Source organism: Gekko japonicus, unplaced genomic scaffold (assembly GCF_001447785.1).
Source record: "Gekko japonicus isolate JY-2015 unplaced genomic scaffold, Gekko_japonicus_V1.1 scaffold77, whole genome shotgun sequence".
In the NCBI taxonomy this organism is placed as follows: domain Eukaryota; kingdom Metazoa; phylum Chordata; class Lepidosauria; order Squamata; family Gekkonidae; genus Gekko; species Gekko japonicus.
Window position 1 is genome coordinate 173,455 of NW_015161405.1, and position 19,818 is coordinate 193,272.

Here is a 19,818-nt window from a genome sequence, read left to right on the forward strand (position 1 = left end):
TGTGTGTGCATACTTCTCTAGATAAGGCAGTGCGGTGTAGAGCTTTGAAGCTTGATCTTCCTAACAAACCACAGACAAACTGCATAGCTGAACTAATTATTTTTCCCACTGCACTTTTTTCTCTCTTTTTTGTTAAAAATAATGAACATGAATTCTCTCAAACTGGTATTCCTGTCTGTATTAGACTTTTTCTTTTAAAAAAAGGATATTTACAACTACTGCTTTTGATAGCAAATCAAATGGAAGTATTTGCAGAGTAGCAAAATCATATATATACCCAGAAAAGCAACATAGATGAAAACAGGTTGAAAAGCTTACAATCTAATATGAGCTTGACTGCATTCTTGGATATTATTCTGCTGTATGGGGAAAATGTTTTATTGGGAAATCCAAAGTAACATCAACAGAATTTGTAAAATCAGTGTCCTTATCCTATAATACAACAGTGTGGGAAGGGCAATACTGATGATATACAAGGAAGTAAAAATTGCGCTCAGTATGTTTCTTTGAGACACTGTGCATTACTCTGAACACTTCCAAGTGTGACCACTTTGAAGTGTTCAGAGTAATGCAGTGTCTCAAAAAAAATTGACTGAAATATATGTGTAAAAAAGTGAATGCTTTGAATCATGAGAGTGACTCATTTAAGGCACACTAGCATGGAAAGCTTGTCCTGCTGCTTTTTCACTTTTCACAACATAACCGTGAAAACAGCAGTCAGCCATTTCTTCTAATATGTCATTCTAGCTATCCAACAGCTGCGAACCTCAAACCTGAATTTCCTACATGACGCCTAAAAAACTGTCCTCAGTTGCAATACACTATGTCAAATCCTTTGCAACCTTATGTGTTTTACTTGGCTGTATGTCCCAATAAATTCAGTGAGGTTCTCAGGATGGTGGGTACATATGTTTGCAAGCATAGGCCCCGGTCACACAGGCCAGATATTGCTGGGGGGGGGGGAGGCATGGCTAATTGCCCTGGCGCAGTTTGATGTGCAATTACGCGATCAGACGCGCCAGCGGCACACCACGGGTCCTTCCCTCGGCGCGGGCGGATAAACAAGGGACTGGAGGGGAATGCCACGCGCCAGCGCGATCACACCACGGGTGTCTGGAGGCAGCCCGTGGCAAAGGTTTACTAGTACCTTGGAGGTACTAGTTTTTTAAGGTGCATTGCTGGCGGTAAGCCACGGGTGCGCTCCACTTCCCAGATGTTGGGGTGTGATCGCGCCCGGATAATCTGCCCATCATCTGTGCCTCTCCCGCGGCAACTTTGCTGTGTGACCGGGGCCATAGCTTTCTTCCTGCACCTTAGGTTCAACAATGCCATGTCCAAGAAGCAATCCTACTATGTGTTTCTTCCCATGTAAATGAGAACGTCCTAAAGGGACATTTTGTTTCTACAATATAACTCACTGTGATTTGCTCCATATACTAAGACTGTAGTAGCCTTCCTGGATTGACAGTACTTGCTGCTTGACTTATTTTATTTACATTATTTATAGTCCGCCTTTCTCACAGGGGACTCAAGGAAAATTACACATAGAGCATCAGTACAGTCAACAAAATGGGACACTCAATAACTCAATTTTGCCTCCGTCTTCACTGTGGAAGATGAGAAGTGCTTGCCCACTCCAGAACCGCTGAGTTCGGGAGGGGTGTTGAAAGACCTGAGTCAGATTGAGGTGACGAGAGAGGAGGTCTTAAAACTGATAGACAACTCAAAAACTGATAAATCACCAGGCCCAGATGGCATACATCCGAGAGTTCTGAAAGAACTCAAATGTGAACTTGTGGATCTCCTGACAAAAATATGTAATCTTTCCTTAAAATCAGCCTCTATTCCTGAGGACTGGAAGGTAGCTAATGTCACCCCATCTTTAAAAAGGGTTCCAGAGGAGATCCGGGAAATTACAGGCCAGTCGGTCTGACGTCGATACCAGGTAAATTGGTGGAAACCATTATTAAGGAAAGAATTAGTAGGCACATAGATGAACAAAACCTATTGAGGCAGACTCAGCATGGGTTCTGTAAGGGAAGATCTTGTCTCACTAACCTGTTAATGTTCTTTGAGGGGGTGAACAAACATGTGGACAAGGGGGATCCAATAGATATTGTTTACCTTGACTTCCAGAAAGCTTTTGATAAAGTTCCTCATCAAAGGCTCCTAAGCAAGCTCAAAAATCATGGGATAAAAGGACAAGTCCTTTTATGGATCAAAAACTGGCTAATTAATAGAAAACAGAGAGTGAGTATAAATGGGCAGTTCTCCCAGTGGAGGGGGGTAAGCAGTGGGGTACCACAGGGATCAGTACTTGGTCCACTGCTTTTTAACTTGTTCATTAATGATTTGGAGTTGGGAGTAAGCAGTGAAGTGGCTAAATTTGCGGATGATACGAAGTTGTTCAGGGTGGTGAAAACCAGTGAGGATTGTGAGGCACTCCAAAGGGATCTGTCAAAGATGGGCAAGTGGGCGTCAACATGGCAAATGGGGTTCAATGTGGCCAAGTGCAAGGTGATGCACATTGGAGCCAAAAATCCTAAATATAAATACACATTGATGGGGTCTGAACTGGCAGAGACAGATCAAGAGAGAGATCTTGGAGTTGTAGTAGATAACTCACTGAAAATGTCGAGACAGTGTGTGACTGCAATAAAGAAGGCCAATGCTATGCTGGGGATTATTAGGAAGGGTATTGAAAACAGATCAGCCAATATCATAATGCCCCTATATAAATCAATGGTGCGACCTCATTTGGAATACTGTGTGCAGTTTTGGTCACCACACATGAAAAAGGATATTATAGCTTTGGAAAAAGTGCAGAAAATGGCAACTCGAATGATAAAAGGGTTGGAACACTTTCCCTATGAGGAAAGGTTAAGGCACTTAGGGCTCTGTAGCTTGGAGAAACAACGACTGAGGGGTGACATGACTGAGGTTTATAAGATTATGCATGGGAAAGAGCAGGTAGAGAAAGAGGTACTTTTCTCCCTTTCTCACAGTACAAGAACTCGTGGGCACTCCATGAAATTGCTGAGCGGTCAGGTTAGAACGGATAAAAGGAAGTACTTCTTCACCCAAAGAGTGATTAACACTTGGAATTCACTGCCACAGGAAGCGGTGGCGGCTACAAGCATGGACGGCTTCAAAGGGGAATTAGATAAGCATATGGAGCAGAGGTCCATCAGTGGCTATTAGCCACAAGGTATAGATAGGGACTCTGGGGCAAGTGATGCTCTGTCATCTTGGTGCTGGGGGGGGGGGTCAACAGTGGGAGGGCTTCTAATGTCCTGGCCCCACTGGTGGACCTCCTGATGGCACTGGTATTTCTGGCCACTGTGTGATACAGAGTGTTGGACTGGATGGGCCTTTGGCCTGATCCAACATTGGCATCTCTTATGTTCTTAACTCAAAATGGGGCAAAAATTAGGATTTTAGAAATCTGGATTTGCTTCTATTTCCTGCCTGAATTCTGTCTACATTCCTGTATTTGAAAACTGACCTGGACTTTGAGTTTTGTTTTATGCTCCTTGACATCCCAATCCTGCTTCTGAACTTTTATCCTGTAGAAATGTATTGTAGATCCAGTAGCTTTGATGTTAGCAGGACTCTTTACATCTTGGCTCCTATCACCTCACCAGAGTTGACCCACAATGCCATGTACCTTCCTGGTCATTTCTGCCTAAGAACCCAAGCTTTCATTTCCTTTCTTGTGGCACAATCCTCTTACTGTTATTTCTCAAGCACTCTGAATTATATTAACACTTGCATTTCTTGGTAATACTATAATAGCAGCAGCGACTACACAGTAATTCTATTGTAGCATTCTGTAACCACAGGATTAATATGGAAACCCTACAGGTCTCTGTTTCCCATGCTATTCCTGGATCTGTGGCTAGATTTAGCCATTGCCCCATCACATGTAATTCACTGGCTCCTCAGCTCTTCTTCCCTTAACAATAAATGGATGATAAGAGGATGAAGAGAACTGACTTCTCAGCTGCTGCAGAAGAAAACACGTTGCTAAATCCTTTGGTTCATTTCCTTCTCCAAAAGTCTGCAGTGATATTCTTTCTTGCAGCAGAAGGCTGGAGTCCTTAACTCTGTTCTAGAAAGGATCTGCGTGTGCCCTACACAATTAATTCCTTGGGGTTATTTAATCCTAGCCATGTTTGAACTGAAATAACCACATTCAGGACGAGCATTTGTTGAATTTCTGTTGCCTAGTATCACAATAAAACTGCTAGTCTTTAAAGATCCACAAGATTCTTTGTTTTTATTGCAGATGTATGGTCCTTGTAAGAATGTAAAAGAATGCCCTCTAATGGGCTGCGTGATGCCATGAAAAAAGGTGAATTATTTACCATTAATAATTTGCCTTTAGATAAAAAAGTGTCTTGTGGTTTAGATTAACTTCAGATTCACTAAGTTTTAAATAAAGCTCATCCAGTATATATCTATACAGAACAAGCTGAATCTCCCACCACCTGGCAAGTAGTCGCTTCAAATTGTCTCTAAAAATCGAGCAAGCCAAGTTTTAAGAACACAACAGCAGCAGGTACACCCCGCAACAGTCCCTTTCACTCATCGCATCCAGAGGGCTCCTCGAGGTCCAAAGAAAAGATTTAACGATGTTATCGGCACAGGCGCGACTTTGGGGGCTGTATGGAAGGCAGACGCATTCCGTCCGCGAGGAGTCTTTCGCGGGTGACCCGAGGGACTCTTGTGCGTACAGACGCGTACCGCTCCTGGCTGCAGCGCTGTGGGAGAACCCAGCGGAGCGATGCCTTGAGCGGAACGGCGTGGAGAAGCCGAGCCTCCCGAAGAGGGCCGACTCTTCCACGCTCCACCTCGTCCACCGCAGACAGTTTCTGTAGGCTGCCTCCCCCCAACCTGACCTTCCCAACATGGCGGCGCACCGCCCCTTTACGCTGCCACCGCCCGAGCCCCACAGGGGCCTCCTCAGTGAGCGGTGGGGCGGGCGCCGGGGGAGAGAGAAAGGGAGGGAGCCGAGGCTTGGCTGCCTAAGCGGGTGACTTTGAGACCGCGCCTGTGGCCAGGAGGCCACCGTTAGCAGCGGCTGGCGACGCCGAAGCGGCCGCGGCGTTTCTGAGGGGGGACGAGGAGGCTTCACTGCTCCCAGCCGCCTCGGGCGCTTTATCGCTGACGAGAAAGAGGCGAGGAAGGAAGGAAGGGCAGCTGCCTGGGGAGCCGCGGCGGCCGCCTCCGCACCTGTCTCTGAGCCGGTGGCCGAAGAGACGAGGCAGAAGGGCGACGAGTGGGTGTCGCCGGCGCCGCCGAGCACCTGGCTCGCTCCCCCGCCTTCCCTTCCCGCCCTTCCTCAGTCGGCTGCCTCTCAGGGGAGTCCGAGCCAGCCGGGGCAGCAGTGGGACCCGTAAGGCGGCGCGGAGGAGGAGGAGGAGGAGGCGCAGCGGAGGCAGGGCCGGGAAACCACGGGTGGAGCCGCGACCTGTTTCGCCCAGGCGGCAGGCACCCGGAGGGACCTTTCTAAGCCGTCGCTGACGCACTTGCTGGTGCCCCCCCCCCCGGTGTCTCTCTGTCTCCTGGGCGGGAGGGAGGAAGAAATCTCTGCATCTGGGGCTGGTGGCGCGAAGAGGAACTGGAGCTGCGGCGTGGGCTGCAAGATGAACCCCAATGTCACCTACGCCAGCCGTAAGCGGCGGAAACCCGTGCAGAAAATGTAAGAAAGGCTGCTGGCGATAGGGGTGTGTGCGCGCATGCATAAGTTATGTGCTTTCTTGCGAGAGAGGGGGCTTCACGGTGTGTTTTGTTTGTTTTTGCATTTCTTGCTTCGGGATTCAAATCACTCGCTCTTCCCACCCCATAAGCTTCCCCTCCCGCCTTCCTTCTCCTTTTCCCTTTAATGTGCTTCTTGCAGCGGCCTTGTCTCTTCTGTTCCCTTCCAACATCCGCATTGCAGCTTCTCTCAACCTTCCCTTCCTTTCCCTCTTAGCTTTAATTAACTTTTTTTTTTGGGGGGGGGGAATCTAAATTAAAGGCCTTCTTGAATAACGAAGACTTTCATGTGAGGGCACCTTTCGCTTATCTCTGGCTTGGGGGGGAGGGTTAGAGAGTAAGAAGAGAAGGACGGTTGGATTGCAGTTTGTCCAGGCATGAGAGATGTTGATACATGTGCAAAATCTCTTGGTGGCCTGAGCTAGCCGTTTTGCGCAATCTGTGTGTCGCCCCTCCCTTTCATGGCTTCCTTACAGACGCTCGGTGTTTGTAAATAATTTGTGAGGTTTCAAGGAAGTCTTTCAGCCTCTTACTTTGAAGACTGGCTTCAGAGCAGTCCCCCCCCCCCTCCATTTTTAAAAACGAGAGCCTATGGCTCCAGCTTCTACTTTGGAGATTTCCTATGTTTCTGGAAAACCTGTCCCTGAGTCTTAAATAGGCTGTCTGTGTACACACTGAGTACTTTTCCTGCAGATTCGTCAGCTGAGACCCGGTACACATTAAGCCCTGATTCAGGGCTCTATTTTTACAAAGCTCTGATGACCCACTTGAATTCAAGCAGCTGATTAAAATCAGAAGAAGGAGGGGTGGGGAGGGGAATGTGAGAAAATGTGTCGTTAATGTATCGGCTCTTATGAAGGCCAGGCATTTAAGGTGATAACTTCACAGTAGTTTATGTAAGTTTAAAATAATTTTTGAAAGGCCACGTGGATCAATCTAGTTTTTAGTGTTTGATGTTTTGACAGTTTGTTTGTGTGGAGGGCGAAAATGTGCTCTCTGCTTTTACCTGCATAGGCGTAATCTTTGTGGGGGCGGCAGGGCGTTAGCCCCGCCGAAATTTTCAGGAAGGTGCTCAGCCTCCCCCGGGAGCCACCCTTGCTCCTAGCAAAGCAATGCCTCTGGCCCAGCCTCAGCCCCCCCCTCCCGGGAAATTGGAAAGTCTACACCCTCCATAGCTTGAAGGTTAGCAATCATTCTGCATCAGAGAAGGGTTGGTTTCACTGATGGTTGTCTGTTGGTGTATGTACCATACAGTGTAAAAATCTTTTGAGGATTGCTGTATACTTGCAGGGTGCATTATTACTAGGAACACAATTAAAAAGAGCCATATATTTGTAATATGCCCCCCACACTGTTCTTCTAACAATGTATTAAAGCTTGTGATTTTTCAAACAAGGCTCTTAAAACATTTTTTTTATTTCAACAGGACACTGTATGTAGTCTGGGGCTTTTTGCTATCATGTTTTCAAATGAAATCTGTTCTTAGAAATAGTTGGATGTAATAAGTAAAATTAATTCTGTGTGATTGACTGGATTCTGAGACACACCCTAATATTATTTTATTTGAAATAATGTTTAGATATATGGAAACTACAGTTTTAAAAAGTTTTTCTCTATTCTTTGTCGCATATAGAAAAAGTATATATTTGCTGTTCTAATAGGTTTAAGGAGGAAACATTTGTTCTGTGATGTGATGTAACACTGCTGATTTTGTATTTTCCAAAAGGACTTCAAGGTATACTAAATGGAATTGTCTGGGGGTCTGCGAGTTAGCAGTTTCTAAGTTTATTGCGTATATGTACTTGTTCCAGACTGTGATGTTTGTGTTTTTCTATTAAAACTGGTCCCCTATAAATACAACAATTCAGTCAATACAAACTGAATTGTATAATGTTTGTCAAATGCTTTTGAGACACAGATTTTTTTAAAACCATAATTTATTTGTCTGTTGCAACATGAAAATGTCTAATGTTGACTTTGTGGGTGTAGAATAGAAGTAATTGCTTGAGACTTTTTTATCTGTTTTCATTAAATGAAATTTGTCTGTGCTTATTAAGCTGTGTTAGGAAGAACATGTTCTGTTTTCAGAGGCCTGTAGAACAGCCGTGCACACATATAAAAAGAAGAGCCATGAGCTCAAAGTTTACTTTAGACGTGACAGTGGTTGGTTATGCAACACTTGCTGTTAAGTAACTTGTTGTAGTTTGTTTTGTAAGCTAGAGTGACTGCTGGCATCCATTTTTTTAAAGTTACCTTTTTGTAATAATTTCTAGAATATACAGGATAGTCCTTATAGTGACTGTCGACTTAGAGATAGTCTTTCTTTGAGAAGTTAAAAAGCTTCCACGAGTGCTGATTTGATGACGTACAGCTTCCGTTTTTCATGTGAAATCTTAGAAAACTTATGCACAAGCTTCTTTGACTTCCCTGTAGCTTCATGGGGTATAGGCTTTGTTTGCTCTGTAATAGTAGACTCTTGAAGTATACATGAAAAAGTATACATGAAAAATATTCACAACCAAGTCAGACATCATTCATAAAGAGACCTTTTGAAATATGCTGTCTGTTTGTAAGGAGGAATAAACACAATTGCTTATTAAACCTGACAAGAATGTCTTCCTGTATCTGTAGTATAGTATACAGACACTGATGTGGTATACAAGTGATAAATGAACCTAAAGGAGGGCTGAAGTTAGGTTTTGGGGCAGCCTGTAGAAGGAAAGTTTCAAACTAAAAGTTGTATCTATGTTTTGGACAGAACATTTTCTTAAACACTGCAGATTTAAAAGAGGGGGGAAACCCTGGTTTTGATGTAACAATGTACAGTTACTCTTCCCATTCCATCAAAGAGAAACATACGTGAGTTGTTACTGGTATTTAATAGTTGTTCTTTTGTAAATTGATCTACATTTTCTAAAATGTTTGAGACTTAGAATCTTGAATTACTATTACCTGCTCTTTCCCCAGTGGCTGACAAAGTACCTAATGGGTTGTTAATGGATATAAAAGGGACATTATGCAAATCTGGAGTAAAGAAATAATGATGGAAAAATAGTCTCATATATTCATTATTTCAGTTTTGGGTTGCATTGCAATTAAATTAACATTTGAGAAGTTGGTAGCCAACCCTAGTGTAAACCAGCATTGGTGTGTACTGTACATCACTTGAATCTGATAGGTTTCTTACACAGCTGTCCCAAGCAGAGTTAGACTTCCTAAAACCCAGTGACTTCAGTGTAACTGTGTTTAGGATGGCACTTAGGTTGGAACCGTTGGATGTTTACTTGGAAGTAAGTTTTATTGAGCTAAGTGGAACTTAGTAAAAGGTAAAGGTTTCCTTGCTCGAAAGCCAGAACTTACTTCTCAGTAAATATGCAGAGGATCAGGCTTAAGGCTGCAATCTTAACCACAATTATTTGAAAATAATATCAGTCGTTATATTTTGATCTTCCTCCAAGTCTCTTCTGTTAATATAATATAAATAATGTCTCCTGAGTTTTGTTTTCAATTATGGTAGGACAGGAAGAGGAATGCAGAAAGTCGGTTTGTAAGAGATCCAGTGTGTTTCTTGTCTTGTTTTCCATACTTGCCAAGTTGTTTGAAAAGTTTTGTTTCCTTTAGGAAGCTCTTTATGGGCATAATCTAGGGAAATGACACCCCATTGTGAATGCAGCATTTCTGTGATACTTTGCAGCTTCATGGATACTGATTACTTATTTAGGGAGTGAGTGAGGAAAGCCTCTGTTTTTTACAAAGCTTGTGACTAGTTTGCTCCACCTGCTCAGGAAGTAGAATTATTTGGCTTGGCTGCCCAGCGAAGAGGCTTTTTGCACTTTTCTTACCTATGCCCACCATGAGTACTGTGCCAGCCTCCACAGGACACTAAACTTAATGTCATTCAAGGGGCAAAAATGCTCAGTTCTTTTTCACTAGTGCCTTACTGAGGGGCTAGAGTCAGAGCTGTAGCTGTGTGTAGCTTGCAACTATGTGCTGGAGATTCACTGGCTGTTGGATGTCACAAGCTACTGTGTGGGTTCAGTGGGTCATAGGATTTATTTGTATGTTACAGTCTGTGAGACTCAGATAGGTGTCTCCCCCCCCCCCTTTATTTTGCTGCTTTACCCCTTCCCTGACTTAATAAGCCTCACTGCAGCATGGGTTTGGGAATTCCAATTCTAACTTGCTTTCTTTTCTTTTTTCAGGCTGTAGGTTTTTGGTACCTTTCATTGTCTAAGAATTGAAAGTATAATGATTCCTTTTCATTTCAATATTTATATTCAATGTACATGGTATCAATCATTATTTTTAGGTGTCATTATGTCATTTCATGACAATAAGATACTTAAAGGCTTTCTTTATGAAGACATATGCTAATTATTTGATGCCAGAGATAGTTGGCCATTGTTTTTAATAGACTTGGAAAGAATTTTTAAAAATCTCTTTGACTTATCTGTAAATTGTCTCTTTCGTATTTGTCATGTGTTGGTGAACATCACTAGATTAAAAAAAATAAATCTTGGAACTTTTACATTTCTTAAATTAATATTTTTAACACATCTTCCAATTTGGAGATGCACTTTAAAATATATGTGTACAATGGCAGGAAGCAGTCAGGACCTAGGAGAAGGCTAAACAATAGTAGTATAAGTATTTACAGAATAAGGTTAAATTTTCAGAAGCCTTAGAAATAGTAAATGAAATATATCTTGGAAGATTTGACTCGATAAAACAGGCTTTGAAAAGGCATTTAAACTGGTGGTATTTATTTCCCCTCCCCAATTGCTACTTAACACCAAAATTCAATTCATTCATGTATGACAATATTTATTTCCTTTAAAACATTTTTATGCCGCTGTTCCACCCAAATGGGGTTCCTAAGCTATGTTTTTTGTCTGCGTCAAATATTATCTGAACTGAATAAGTATGACCTCTTCCCACCCCCTCAAGCGTTGAAGTTTAATATTACAGATTGGCATACATTTAAAAGAATAAATAGGAAGCATGTGACTATACCTGTTTAAGTAACAGCGCTACTTATCAGGTGATGATGAACTTTCTTCTTATTGGGGAATTATGGTAATATGTGTAAACAGCATAATATGAAGTGTATTTCTAAGTGAAACATATTGCAGTTTTTAAATTCTATATGGATTTTGTCCAGCTTTTAAGAGCTTTTGTTATGTGTGAAACTGGGAATATCCTCTTATTGAGTGGCGTGTTTTGCAGTTCTTGCTTTTCATGCATTTGTTGCCATAATGGATCTGTATTTGAATATAATTTTATCTGAAGACATCAAAACACTTTAAATTTCTTCTTTAAAGAGATGTGCTGGTGCCATAGTCTAATAGATGAACTTTTGCCCTAAAGGAAAGCTATTGTCGAGATTAGTGCTGGGAAACTCAAGGCTCATAGTTATGGTATTTTCAAAACTCAGTACATTACATTAAAGCCATTGAGATGCTCACAGTTAGACTCCTGACTTTGCTCTGGATATCCAACAATTTCTGATCTTTTTGTGTGTTTGTAGTGTTCTGTCAGCTCCCAACAGCTCTGTATTCCTGTTTCTTTTGAGCCTTCTCTTTCTGTCATAATAGATAGATCCTTGGAGCATGCATCACAACGACATTATTACAGTTGAATTGCTTAGAGATTTTAGCTGAATCTTCTTGTTTAGCAGAAGATAGAGTGCTGTAATAAGCTATTTAGTACATTACAAATGTTTAGGTCCATGTTTCAGGCACTGTGTGTTGCAGTCATAATGACAAACAGTGAAATCTAAGTACAGTGGAGTGGGATGCAACCATTTCCAGTTAACTCTTACACATTCACAGGTTGAATTTTCTCCAGGTTGGTGATTTTCTGCTCCTATTTCTGCTTTGTAAGCATTTTTGTCTTCAGTATTGAGGGCTATTATAAAGCAGAGCGATCTAGGCTTACATCTTAGTCTCCCCCCTAACTTGTAGTAATTGACTGACAGTTGCTTATTTTGCATTGCAGAAAATTTTGTGCTTCATTTGGTATATCTAATCCATTAACAGAAAAGGACAATCTTTAATAAAAGACTTACCAACTGTAAACTTACCAATATTTCCAATATAATAATTCTTTCTAACTATTGCAAGGCATAGTAATAATAATTCTTGTAATTTTTTGCTATATGCCAGAATGCAATTATTCTCTGAAAATTCAAGTCTCACATTTAGTAGGCTATTAAAAGTACATAGAATGAACTTTGTTAAATCTCACTGCTTACGGTCAAGCACTTCAGTTAACTGAAATGAATTCAGTTATATTCAGAATTCTGTATATTCTGCATAAATGTTAATAGATGTGTGAAGTGCTGATAGTTGAGATATTAAACAATGTACAAAATGCCTAGCCTGTTTGAATATTGTTAATAATTAACCAATGGCCAGGAATATATTTTTTGCATTATTGCTTGATAATACACAAAGCATTGTAAATAATATCTTGTCCATCTTTTAGTATTTCCTTATCTAAAAACCTGTGAAGGTTTAAGGTGTACAGAATTAGAATTAATAATTACTTTTAGATTCTACAGAGGGTATTGGAGGAATTTGTTGCTCCATTATTTATTTAGTGCATTTATAATCTACTTTTTCACATCAGCACTTATTTTTCAATTCTGTCCCTTGTCCTGGGGCTAACTTCTAATGTATTTTTGTACACCTTTCACCCAAAATTATTTGCCAATTTGCATAACCCTGAAACTTGCAGTAACTTTAAAAAATAAGTTGGTGGGTTGGTCTTGAAGCAGGTTTGGAGAGTAAGTATATTCAGCTGTTGCTAAAACAAAGCACAGGACAAAATTAACAAGATGTGTAGGTGAACAGGTACAGTTAATAAAAAAGTCTAAAACAAGAATGTGTTAGGCATTGACCTTTTAAATTCTAAATGATTTATTATCTGCATACCTGGGGGGGGAGGGGAATCTGTATGCAACTCCATGAGCCCTGTGCTAACAAACTGAAACACTATCAGACAAGACAGAGAGGTGGATCCAGCCATCTTCCAAGTAACAGGCCTCCAACAGAAGAGCCACTTAAGTTGGAAGAAAGCTCCTTAAATTGTAGGAAGTTTAAACTTGAGCAAAAAGGAAAGGCGAGCAAAGTTTAAGTACTTATATATTTCAATAAGCAAACTTTGCTCAGTGGATTGGTAGGATAGGGGTAGAATCCACTCTAGAGATTATTTTGGTTGGTTGTTCAGTGATGATGATGGAGGCATTATTTGGCATTTCTTGGCTGTGGTTCCATTCTCTTTTTAAGGATAAAGCTTACAAGATAAAGCTTATAGTTACAGCAGTAAGGATAAAGCTTACAGTTACTGTATCTGCTTTTAGGTTCTCACAGTGGCATCTGGGACCAGAAATTCCTTTCATTGACTTCATTTGGTGCTCCACTGTGCCTTCTAATTGGAAAGTAGATCTTGCTGCAATCCTAGTAAATTTCAGACTGAACAACTGCTATGTGTTATGACGGACCGCTTTTGAAAAGCATTTGTAATCTTCATCTGGTCTGCAGTGCCAGGAGCTAGGTTAATTGGGACTTCTACAGTAAACATATTACATATGTGTTTCTTTGACTTCTAGTTAGATTCCAGAAACAATTCAAATGCTGGTGCTAGCATGGACCTTATTCCATGTTGAACTGTATTTTACTTGGGATCATTGCCAAAGGCCCTGTTCAGGTACAGCTGCCTTTGGAGATGAGGCAGGAAAGGTGTCTGGTTCCCAAAGCTGAGAATACTAACCCTACAGAAATCTGAGTAGGAAAAACTACTGATTTATACTTGCCACACTAATGACTACAAGAATGAAGTGATACTAGACCTTCCTTGTCCTAATAAGGGATGTGTGATGGCTAGCATTGCTTGTAGATATGGACAGGTTAGAGGAAACAAGAATCCTTACTAGTTCTCTTTGGGCTTCAATTGAATCCCAGTTCACAGGTTCATGTTGCTGTGTTTGTAGTTGCTTGAAGCCATAATTGTGTACAGGCTGCTTCATTTGACAAGCTGTTAATACATGTGTTTCCCACCATGTTGATTAGCCATTTGCAGGATGAGTGTGTGCAATGCTAGGCAGGGGTGGGAAATGGTCAGTAAAATCAGTAAAAGTCAGTTTTTTAAAAAAATTGGTCAGTAAAGTCAGTATTTCATTGATTTTTGTAAATGCAGTTGTGTTCCCCCCCCCCCCCCATTACTGCATTTTGGGGAAAACATGACTTCCCAGTGAGAAGACAGATTGTTTTGTTCCTAAGAGTAAAAGTGATTTGGTGAAATCTTCCACAACGTATAGAAACATAATTAACCTCTTAAAACACGAGACAATGAAAGCAGAGGTGATATTTTTTTGCATGAGTGCCCGTTTATTTACAAAGTTCACTGGAGTGTTCCAGAAAGAAGAGCCTTTGGTGCATGTGATGCATAGTGAAGTAAAAGCACTCACAAGAACCATAATGAATTGTGTTTGTAAGAGTTCAGCACCATTGTCTCTTGAAGCCTTCAGTGATGAGCACTACATGCCTGTGAGAGAAGTAATCAGTGAAAGCAGAATCTGTGACGAACTGAAAAAACTTTCTGAAAAGGAACAGCTACTCTTTTTAACGGGAGCAAAAAATTTTGTAGCAGCCTGCAAACACCTTTTACTTCAGTCATCTTTGGACAAGCCCATCTTTAGGTATCTTCAATGTTTAGCTCCAGCATAGAAGGTCAAGGAAGGAACCAACAAGGATATAATGAAAGTAGCAGCAGCACTCCCGATGGATATTCCACTGGACATGATTGCAGATAAATGGAATCTTCTTTAGACTTCAAGATGAAACTGCTAGTGAAACTTGCCGCATAGATACATACTGGAATCAGTTATTTGAAAAGACACACCCATCTGGAGATCCAAAATACCCACTGGTTATTTTATTTATTTATTTATTTATTTACATGTGACTTCTATGCCGCTCATGACCCCTACTGGGTCTCAGAGCGGTTTACAGGTGGCCTACATTATTGTAGTCAGATCCTACCTAGGGCGACAAGACCATCAGCGGGCTGCAGATGGACCCTCCGTTGATGCGCACTGCTCCTGGACTGCGGCGTTCCCGGCTACTCATCCCTTCGGGCTCCAGCCGCGCCGCGTCGCTCCGCAGTTGCGTCATCCGGTCCCGCCTCGATCCAATGTCGTCGTCGCTCCTACGGTCCACCAGATGCTGCCATTGTTCTTCCTCGCCATCGCAGCTTCTCTTACTGCCATCGTCGCCGTCAACCCTCCTGGCACGGAACCAGGAGGTGGGTGCCCCCCGCCTCTAAGGCAGGTACCCATTTCTCTACTTGCAATTACTTTCGAGCCGCTGGGTTGGCGGGTTACCAAGGTGGTTAAAGCAGCATTATCATTATTGCATGGTAATACGGACATAGAAAGGGTTTTCAAAAAGTGGATGCATTTTGACCAATGAAAGGGTCTGGATGTCAGAGAGAACTTTGAATGCCCACCTAATCGTCAAAGAAACTTTATATCATGTATATGAAAATAATGTATACCATGTTACTATCACACAGGAGCTTTTACAGATGGCAAGAGCAGTTCATGTTCATTACAAGCAATATTGTGATGAACAGTATGTCATTAAAGAGGAGTAAAAAGAAAAGAAAGAAGGGGAAAAAGCAGAGGAGTTAGAAAGGTTTAAGAAGATAGAGAAAAGGATAGTATACAAGAGAAGGAAGCAAAACTAAAAAGACTGAGACAACAGAATGAGAAGAGGATGGCTGTTTGAACGTTGCTAAAATGATGCAACCAAGCATGGAAAGGAGGCTGCTGAGAAAAAGGATATGGTGGGTTTTGGCACAGCACAGCTCAGCTAGGAGTGGAGAAAGCAATGGAAGAAGAGGACAAGAAAAAAATGCTTGCGGATGCAGTGCGGAAAACTGTTGAGAAACTAAAGAGTTCATTAATAACTTCTTTTTTCATCAAAAAACCAAAGATAAAGTAAAAGCAAAGACAAGTCTTACCTTACAGTAATTATGTTTTGTTGTAATAATGATTACTTTATGTGTGGTTTTTAATAGGTTTTGCTGTTTTATTATGTACAGTATGTGACTATTTTTAAAAGGAATCTTTTTTGCCTTACATTTTATACAATAATGAAAATATTGTCTTGTCTTCATTTTAAAACATTCGATGAAAAGGTGTGCAATCCTTTTATCTGGATCACATCTGACTATGGCGCTGGCTATAGGGATGGTGGAGGCCAGATAATAATCATTTTTAATGAAGTCCTAGATTTACATTTAAAACACTAGCTTATCAATAGGATGACATTAAATTGTTATGTAGTTTGTCAGTTTTTTGTCAGTATTTGGTCAGGTTTTTTAAAATTTTGGTCAGTAAAACCACTATTTTTGACCCATTGACTAGTTTCCACCCCTGCTATGGTACAAATGGCTAGAATCTCATGACGTTTGCCACTTGTTGAAGTTTGTGGCAGTCACTCTTGTGAACTGGGATTGAGGCACTTATTAATGTGCTTTAAGGTATTTGTATTATTTCCAAAAGTTTGTTATAACTCCAGACCCTAAAGAGTGATGAAGCTTTTGCTTGTATGCCAGGAGCAAGAAAAAGAAAGCAGATCTCCCCTCTGTCTTTTATAGCTTATATTTGAGAGGAAAGAGCTTCATTTGGAAGTAAAAATGTGCTTAGGAGCTTCATAGTCTTGAATTGACATAATTACTAAAATTATTGTTTTGTGCAATAAATGACAGACATTTTTATTAATTGTATTGATATTTTAAAATTTGACCTTATACTATTTTCTTCTCTAATGGCAGAGTGAAACCTTCCCCTCCTGAGGGAGCCAAGTCTAACCCATCAAAAAGGCACAGAGACCGACTGAATGCAGAGTTAGATCGCCTGGCTGGTCTTCTGCCATTCCCTCAGGATGTTATTGCCAAGCTGGATAAACTGTCTGTGCTTAGGCTCAGTGTTAGTTACCTGAGAGCCAAAAGTTTCTTTGATGGTAAGAAATTTGAGTTTGTTTTTCATGAATGACTGTAAATGTACTGCACTGTTAGTTGAAGTAGTTCTGTGCTAAAGGACTGAAGTGTCCAGTATGTCCAAAATGTTTTTTCTTATTAACGCAATGCATTGCAGTGCCTTAAAATGTTGGAAGTAGTGTTCTTAATGACCCGTTCAGAGTTTTATCTTATGTTTAGGTGGTCTGTAGAATATTGGCTGCATTCAGATGTCCTAATAAAGAGACAAACACAGGTTGTTGCATAAACCTAATTAATCTGCCAGAGGTACATAACAGACCACAGTCCATTCATAAATCCCATTTAGTCAACTTCTTTTCCTTCTTCAAGCAGAGTCCCTGGTGCTAGCCCAAGCTCCTTTGCATTGCCAGGCTATTGGCAAAGCCTGATCATGTATGTAGCACACTTGCTAATGATTGAGTGCAATAATTGAGAGAGAATGTGAGAAGAAGTCTAGAGCAAGCCTTACCACTGTCATCCCTTTCTGCTTGCTCTTGATTAAGTATCATATCCCCTTCCCCTTTCTATCTAATCTTTTCACTAAATTCCTAAATTTGTTATTCTGAAACAAAGTGTGCATCCCCCTCTTTGTCTTTTTACCATGTTTCCTAAACTTGTTGTTTCTCAGAAAATAAAAAGTTCTGAAGAAACACACAATCCTATCCAGTCTTGCTTATTCACTCCCTCTTCAAGCATGGGGTGGTGGTGGTTTGAAGCAGGAACTCTGTTACGGGAAAGGAGGCATAGCAGTAGATGGTATTGCTTGCGACTGTAACAGTGGGAAAACTTCTATTGTGTAAAATGGTAATCTGAATAAAAGCATATGATAGTGTAGCACATTCCTGCTTGGAGAGTCATAACTAGCATAAAGGGGTATGGGGGAGCATGAAGAAAAGTCTGGAGGGAGTATCTGGAGAAGGTATCATGAGTAACGGAAGTTGATTGACAAAAATTGGGGGTCCCATTCTCAGTAGAAGAGGTAAAATCTGTTGTTTAAAAACTTAAGAATAGAAAAGTTTGTTTCAGATGGATTAATACTGAAGTGCTTTATTGAGACTACTAAAACCCCTCTACCTGGGGTTATGAATTGCAATAAAGCTACTGCCTAGATCATGGGGAGAAGCAAAAAGCTTGATTTTATTGAAGTCCAGTAAGTATCCTGAATTACCTAGCTCATATCATGCAGTATCATTAGTTAACCAATAGTGTAAGATATGGACTTCAGTAATAGCTATTAGTAAAAATACATATAGATAAAATGGGAACTTAAAAAAGAAAGCTGGAGCAGATCTTGGATTAAATTGTCATTTGTGGTTCAATGATATTGTTGCCTTCTTGCGTGCTCTGATAATCATGCAACAACATAGCAGGACTCGGTTTCATTGCACTGTCTGATGTTCAGAAATTATTTCATGCTATTCAGTCATTTGTATTTCTGTTGTGGTTTCACAATTAAAAAGTTAAAAATATAGTGCAGATGATCAGACCTCAGCTGAAAGAAAATGGTTATTAGAAAGTAGTAAAAAAAGTTAGAAGCATTAAGTTGAGAACAGCTCTAGTAGAAAGTAGCGACCCCTTGATTACAGAAAATTAATTTATATAAAAGCACTTGGATGTACAAATGTAGAACTTAAGGAAGTTACAAAGTTTGCATATTTTGTATAGAAATATATTTTAAGTATTTCTATATTTTATAACTTTTTTTAAATTGGAAAATGATGTAAATCTGGTTTTGGTGCTGTAGAATCAAAAGTTCAGTCAGCTCAGTTAAAAGAGCTTTTAACGTGTTTCCAAGCATTAGGTTGTTGCTTGGATGTTAGTGGTGTGTCTTGTGAGATTAGTTCACAATTATAACTTGTCAAGTTTTGCAGGAGAGTTATGAACAGGGAGTTAAATGTTTCTGATATCTTATGCAGGCATTAGACATGCTGCAGAATAAAAAATTAGGATACACACTGGCTCTCTCAAATTGTATTTCAAAAGAGAGAAACCGCATGGCATTGCCAAACAATATGTTACTGCCATTTTATAAATCTGTTTTTTCCCGAGAATTCTGTGAACTCTGAACAACTTAGTAAATCCTTCCTAGCTAACTTGACCTTTTGTTAATAAAGATAAATTAGATATAAACTGAGCAAACATTTATTTAGAAACATTGTCTTTGTCACAGTTGAATGAATGATTAATAAAATAGTTCTACTTCAGTTTTGAGAGTTGGTTTTTTATTGTATTACTAGCAGTAAAGCCCGTTGTGGAAATAAATACAACGGGATCTAGAAAGAGGCTCTGGGGGAGTGCTCTGGCTTTGGGCAAACAGTGTCATTTTGCTGTGGTGACCTCAGCAGGGAATAATGGCAGAGTCCACTGTTTTCTCCAGAGGAACTGATCTCTGCTCCCTGAAGAGCAGTTGTAATTTTGAGTGATCTGTAGGCCTCACCTGGAAATTGGCAACAATTGTTACCCAGGACGAAATGGCTGGTTTGGAGGGTGGAGTCTATGGCATTCTACCTGTCTGATGTCCCACCCCTCCGCAAACCCCACCCTCTCCAGGCTCCACCCCTCAAATCCCCAGGAATTTGCCAGCCTGGAGTTGGCAACCCCATCTCCTTCGCAGCTAACCATCAACCTACCATTATCTGCCCCTTTGACTTCAGCTGACTTCTGCCCTCCCTTCTGCAGAGCAATTGTAATTTTGAGTGGTCTCCAGCCCTCACCTGGAGATTGGCAACAATGGTTCCCCATGAGGGACTGAGTGGTTTGGAGGGTGGAGTCTATGGCATTGTACCTGTCTGAGGTCCCACCCCTCCTCAAACCTCACCCTCTTCAGGCTCCATCCCTCAAATCTCCAGGAATTTCCCATCGGGAGTTGGCAACCCTATCAGGATTGGCCCCAATATGTTTTCTCCCAAAGGCCAAAGTAGGTGACTGGACCAAACTAAGTTGCCTACCATCAGGCACTGAGGGGAAAGTAGGGTTGCCAGCTATAAGGAGGGAAATACCTGGAGTGTTGGG

At 41.0% G+C, this 19,818-nt stretch overlaps 1 protein-coding gene across 1 annotated transcript in view; it reads left to right on the forward strand.

Annotated features, from left to right (window-relative positions):
- Window positions 1-4,721: 4,721 nt before the first annotated feature.
- AHR (aryl hydrocarbon receptor) overlaps window positions 4,722-19,818 on the forward strand; it is a 76,972-nt gene continuing 61,875 nt past the window's right edge. The window contains exons 1-2 of the mRNA XM_015426184.1: window positions 4,722-5,704; window positions 16,603-16,790. Of these exons, the coding sequence (XP_015281670.1) occupies window positions 5,649-5,704; window positions 16,603-16,790 (244 nt within the window). The 5' untranslated portion in view covers window positions 4,722-5,648. The remainder of the gene's footprint in view (window positions 5,705-16,602; window positions 16,791-19,818) is intronic.